The 6,000-nt window shown below is 46.5% G+C and overlaps 1 protein-coding gene across 1 annotated transcript in view; it reads left to right on the top strand.

Moving 5' to 3' along the window:
• The first annotated feature begins 695 nt into the window (after positions 1-695).
• Positions 696-6,000, top strand: part of ALK (ALK receptor tyrosine kinase) — a 678,275-nt gene continuing 672,970 nt past the window's right edge. Inside the window, exon 1 of the mRNA XM_074341849.1 lies at positions 696-1,386. Within this exon, the coding sequence (XP_074197950.1) occupies positions 699-1,386 (688 nt within the window). The 5' untranslated portion in view covers positions 696-698. The remainder of the gene's footprint in view (positions 1,387-6,000) is intronic.

The following is a 6,000-nucleotide window of genomic DNA, read 5'->3' as shown; positions in this document are numbered from 1 at the left end:
GACGCTGCAAACTTGGCGCGGTGGCGGTCTGAGCCTCCGCTCCGCATCGCGAGGGCTCGATTCAGGTTCAGAAGTTCAGCAAGCGGTGCAGTCCGAACACCTCCCTCTGTAGAGAGTCGCAGGAGGGTGCGCGAGAAAGCAGCCCTTGCCCTCGGTTCCCCTCCAGACTAGGAAGAGGAGCTCGAGGAGCCGAAAGCAGCTCAGGAAGTGTCCAGAACAGCAGACATCAGCTCGGAGCCACCTTTCCCAGCAGGAAAGTTGCAGAGGATTGGAGGCCGTTCAAGAGCGTACAGACTACAGCTCAAGCGGCGGGGCGCAGGAGAGGACGGTACCCAGTTGCCATCTCCCTTCAACCATAGTAGTCCCTCTCATTCCAGAGCGCAGCGAGGTACAGACGGGGGCGCGGCACTGCGCGCAGAGCGCGAGAGACGCAAGCTCCTAGCTGCTGAACCCTTCGCTCTTCAGGGTCTCTTGACACGCCCCTGAACTTCCAGCCGCGTTTTATTGAGATTCCTGCTCACCTTCTTGCAGTTAAAGGAAAGAGAATCGGTGCACTTCCAATCCCTCTGAAGTCAGGTGGAAGGAGCCATTCAGGACCAAGGACCATTTGGAGCCCCTTCCCATTTGGGAGGAAGCGGAGGGCGAGACTGGATCTCGGAGAGTCAGGAGACTGATATAAACAGTCCCTCTCTGGCGGGATGGGAGCTATAGGGCTTCTATGGCTGCTGCTGCCACTGCTTCCAAAGGCAGCCTCGGGCTCCGGGACCGGAACCGAAACCGGCCAGCGCGTGCGTTCACCGGCCACGGGGCCGGCGCTGCAGCCCCGGGAGCCGCTTAGCTACTCTCGCCTGCAGAGGAAGAGCCTGGCGGTGGACTTTGTGGTGCCCTCACTCTTTCGCGTCTATGCCCGGGACCTGCTGCTGCCGCCCTCGTTCCCCTCAGAGCCGAGGGCTGGCCAGCTGGAGGCGCACGGCTCGCTGGCTCTCGACTGCGCCCCACTGCTCAGGCTGGTGGGGCCACCACCTGGGGTCTCCTGGACAACAGGCGGCGGCTCACCCGCCCCGGCCCCGGCACAGACGCTGTCCAGGGTGCTGAAGGGAGGCTCCGTTCGCAAGCTCCGGCGCGCCAAGCAGCTGGTGCTGGAGCTGGGAGAGGAGGCGATCTTTGAGGGCTGTATTGGGCCCCCAGATGAGGCGACTGTAGGGCTTCTCCAGTTCAACCTCAGCGAGCTGTTTAGCTGGTGGATTCGCCACGGTGAAGGGCGGCTGAGAATCCGCCTGATGCCCGAGAAGAAGGCGTTGGAAGTGGGCAGAGAGGGAAGGCTGTCCGCTGCCATCCGCGCCTCCCAGCCCCGTCTTCTCTTCCAGATCTTCGGGACCGGGATCGGTGAGCAGCTCCTGCCTGAGCATTTCGGGATTTGGTTTCTTACACACATCAATTTGCAACCTCTGTGAACTAACCCCCGTTTCCAAAACCGCAGTCCGTGGTTCTTAGCCCTCTTTCTTCCTTCCGCAAACCTCCTTCCCCAGTTAGACCGTATTTTCTTATTTTCTCCTCTACTGCAGTCACTCCCCCAGGGTTTGCCTTCCTTTCCAGCAACCAAATTGGGAAAAGAATTTCTTGTTCTTGGTAGAATGACTTTTTCTACCGACTTACACAGGATTTCAGCCAAAATTAGATGCCGTTCTTTTGGAGCCCCTGGAACAGTTGAAATTCCTCTGTTACTTCTGTGTTCCGAGAGCTTAGTTCTAGATCTCAAAACTGTTGCCCTTTTCCCCTTCCCCTTGTTCCTCTTCCTGGCCACTACAGATATGGGGAATGTGATACACTTTGTCAGAGAATGTAGAACTTCTCTTCATATTATTGAAACCCACCTGGTTATCCCCTCCATATTGGGTTACTAGGAATTGCCTCTTCTTCATTAATTCATTCTGCTCTCCACCCAACCCTAGGCTGCTATCCACTCAGACACTTGTTCTTCCTCTCAGATGTGTTGGGAGAGCCCTAGAGGAACTAAGGGACATAGGGCACGAGGGATATGTGGAGAGATGGAGGAAAGTTGCCAAGATTCTTTTCCTTTGAGGAAATCACTCTGAAGCCAGGAAGAGACAGTAGTTGATTTCCATTTCTTCCTCTGCCCTCCATCCCTTCCCTCCAATTCTGAGCTTGAATGCCTGCAGCAGCAGATCTGGATGACAGTCTCTGGCAGGCCTATTTCACTGCAGATCTCTCTGCTGGAGACTCCTGAAATGAAGTTTCTGTTTCATTACTCCCTCATTTTCTTCCTATATTCACAGAGTTGGGGGTATATATGTAGGCACTTACTTCTAACTCTTCCTATAATACCCTTTGACTAGAAAACCAGGTAGTTTTGAATGGATGTTCTCTTGTAAGACCACTGGGGAAGGACTTGTGAATAAAATATACAATGTAAATGAATGAGAAAGCACAGAAAAGAAATCATGCCTTTTAAAAGCCTACACTAATTCCATTGAGCAAAACTCAGCAGCTTTTCTATCATTCTCATCATCAGAAATAAATGAAATTCTTATGCTCCACTGGTTACTAATGTCTAGTATTAATTGGACAGAAAGCATTGAAAAAAGCCCATTGTGGAGTCACAAGTATCTCCCATGCTTGTCCCAATACACACACATATTCCCACATACACCCAGTAGTCTCATGCAGCAACGATATTCAGAAGCTGAGGTTTCTCTGTCATTGCAGAGGAAACATTCTGGTGTGTGTTCCCCAAGGAAGACAGAGTCTGGATGCATATTTCAGCATTAACATTGGTGGCATTGGCACCTAAAATGACCCCTTTGGGTCCAATGTTTAAATTTATACTATTACACAGTAAAAGGCAAGGTCTGATGAATTTGATAGTGCCTTCTGTGAACTGAGATGGGAGACCAATACTGTTGTCTCACCACAGATACTTTTGTGAAGAACAGCTGTGCTTTAATATCGTCTTGGCGTCTGTGGTTTATACATGCAACACTCTCTTTTAGTGCCTAATGTTTTTGTAATGGATATAAAAAATACTTCTCTGGGAATGCAGATTTTCTTCCACTTTCATGTCTCTGAGCGGCTCTGGAGCTCTCCCATCACCTCTTGTTAAATTACTGTAGGCCCTAGCAGTCTAGATCCAGCTATTGTCAGATGTTGGTCACAGACAAAAGAGGTCCTTTCTGCAGCCCCAAACTCACCTACTATAAACAGGCAGGTTGCATTAAGTTATCAGTGGTGTTTCTGAAGAGTTGCACGCTTAATGCTTTTGAAGAATATACTCCAGTCAAGTGTTAGATAAGAAGTTGAAGCTGCTGAGTTGGGGAGTTCCATAGAGAGATTACTGTGCTCCAGGAGCTGCTCTGCTACTGGCAGGAGGGAAGCACAATGAGCATCCCAAGTCCTCTCACAGCAACACAGTCCATTTGGCAGCTGGACCAAGCCCTTATGCATCACTTGACACATCTAGCAATGCTGGTTTTAGAAAGAGCCAGGATTCTGCCATTAAAAGGCTAGAAATTTTGGCCAAGCATTTTTCAGCAGGATTGGGATCGAATGATTATTGATGGGATCAAATAAGACACTAACTGTAACTGGATGAGCTCCTCATGACCTGCAGAGAGACAGACAGCTTATTGAAAAGCACTTCAGGCCTTATGGTGATCATACTTGGAACAGGCTGGACTCTCCTTCTCTGAGACATATACTGTCTTCAGTTAGGCAGCTGGCCATGCAAGACTAGCTTCTAGCCTTACCATTGCCTCCCCAGCCAAACTTAGATACAGTCTCCACTGCAGACTCTGTGGAGGGAGTGGACACACCCTTCTATATTGTGTTGTGTTTCACATATATCATTGTGGTTTCATTTTCTTGTATGAAAATTGAAGCTTAGGTTCTCACACTTGGATTGATTTTGCTATTTATCATGTTTGAGAAAATGGGTTTATTATTTTTATATATGCTCTGACTTATAGAAAAGGAATTTAACTATTCTGTGAGATAGGCTCTTCAATCATGCAAAGGGAAAATAGGCACAACTCAGCTAATTTCTCCCTGCTTCTGCCCAAGTGACTGACAGTCTGGTCTAAAAGGGCATGGTCTTGCTGATCTGTGGGGAGGGAAGAGGAGAGGATGGGTTTTCTGCAACCTCTTGTGGTGAGGGGCCTGGATTAGCCCATTTGTATCAGACTAAAGATAGGTTACCACTCCTGAGCAGGACCATGACTAGGAATGTGGTAAAAATGGAAAAGCACCTAGTTAGGACAAAGCAATACCTTTGTATTGCTTGCAGTTTGGGCTATCTGAGAGAACAAAAAAGGATGTCTGAGAGTAATGCATGACTTACTAATGTTTTTTCTTTGTGGATTGCTTTGAATTCATAAGTGGGATCAATGTTTCAAAGTCTGAAGCAGTTCCCCAGAGTACCCATTCATGGAGAAGGAGAGAGGCAATTGCTGGGACTGTGTAAATGGTGTTCACCATTCTGGGACAGATCAAACCTCAAAAAAGATGTCTGCCTGGAGGCTGTGACATTGCCCACAGCTCCACTTTATAACCTTTTTTGTAAATGTTTTCACATCTTGCTTCTGCCATCCTCCAGAGGATAATAACCTGTGGGATAAGAGGGCCTATTTCTCTGTTAATATCCTCCTTCCCACTCCAGGAAAGGGGATATATGACTTGGAACTTCATATGTACTATGGAGAGGCCTAAGCAATTTAAAGTAGATGTATGCAATGCAGTACACCTGACCCTTGACCTCACATATCTGTCAGTCTCTTCCCATTTTGTTTCTGGAAAGGACAAAGAGAGAGAAAGAAGATAGAGAGGTAATTGGAGCTCCCAAAAGGAATATCAGTTATTGGAGGTGAATTGGAGGAGTTGAAACTAGTCCAGAGAAGAGCAGAGAGCTGATTTAAGAGTTGAAGGGACTGATTTATGATGAAAGATGAAAAGAATTAAATATATATAGCTGGGCTAAGTGGTGATGAAGGGAAAGCCGTGGTAACAATCTACAAATCTCTGAAGAGGGAGAGTGGCAGTGAAGGATAAGAGTTCTTTAGTGTGGCCCACAAAAGTAATAGTATGAGACTTGTAGAAGGAAACTTCGGGTTGGATATCAGGGAAACCTTGTTTTCTGAAATTGATACTCCTCTGACTATTGAATAGAATTCCAGAGGAACAAACGAGTAAGGCAAGATGTGGGTCAGACAAGCCACAACATTCATAATTAATCAGTTCTATATTTTCACATGTTGAGAAGCCACAACAGACAGGAGAGCCAGAATGGGAAACAGCAGCAGGGATCAGGATCTCTTGGGATACAACTCTCGAAAGCCTCTGAGCATTGGTGTTTCCAGGAGGAAAAGAAAACAATTGCATATGTATCTTTGAAGTTTGTGGGAAATGCTTACAAGAAGATTGTTAGTATCTTGGAAAAAATATCTTGAAATTACTGTTTATTCTTCTGTTACTAGATTAAACAGAGTATTTCTCTAGGGTGTTGTCTGTATATCCAGTAGGGGGAGGCACACTCACCCAGCACTGTGCATCTTACATGTATTTAAAGGTGTGTGTGGCATCAAGTCATAGGGCAAGACAAAAGGAACCTGGGTCTTGAGAAATGAGATGAGTTCTAGATTTGGTGGAACCTCCTATTGGCTATGTGAAAACCCTTTGAAATGCTGAGAATGCATATAGCTATTTGAAAGATGAAGTTCATCTAAATCCATCTGATCCTTTCACAAATTTACAAAAGAAAAGGTCCATTAGAGGTTTGTGCTTGTGTAGGAGAAGAGTGTTAACATTAGTAAAAAGAATGCTTTTATTTATTTTTTTTCCAATTAAAAAAATCATTTTATTAGTATCCCGTGGCTGCTGTAACAAATTACTACAATCTTGGTGACTTAAAACAACAAATTTATTCCTTCACAGTTTCGGAGGCCAGAAGTCCAAAATCAAGTGTCAGCAGGGATGAGTTTCCTCTGAAGA

This window comes from Camelus bactrianus, chromosome 15 (genome assembly GCF_048773025.1).
Source record: "Camelus bactrianus isolate YW-2024 breed Bactrian camel chromosome 15, ASM4877302v1, whole genome shotgun sequence".
NCBI classification, from domain to species: Eukaryota; Metazoa; Chordata; class Mammalia; order Artiodactyla; family Camelidae; genus Camelus; species Camelus bactrianus.
Note: the sequence above shows the minus strand (reverse complement) of the source record. Positions and strands in the feature narration are given on the sequence as shown.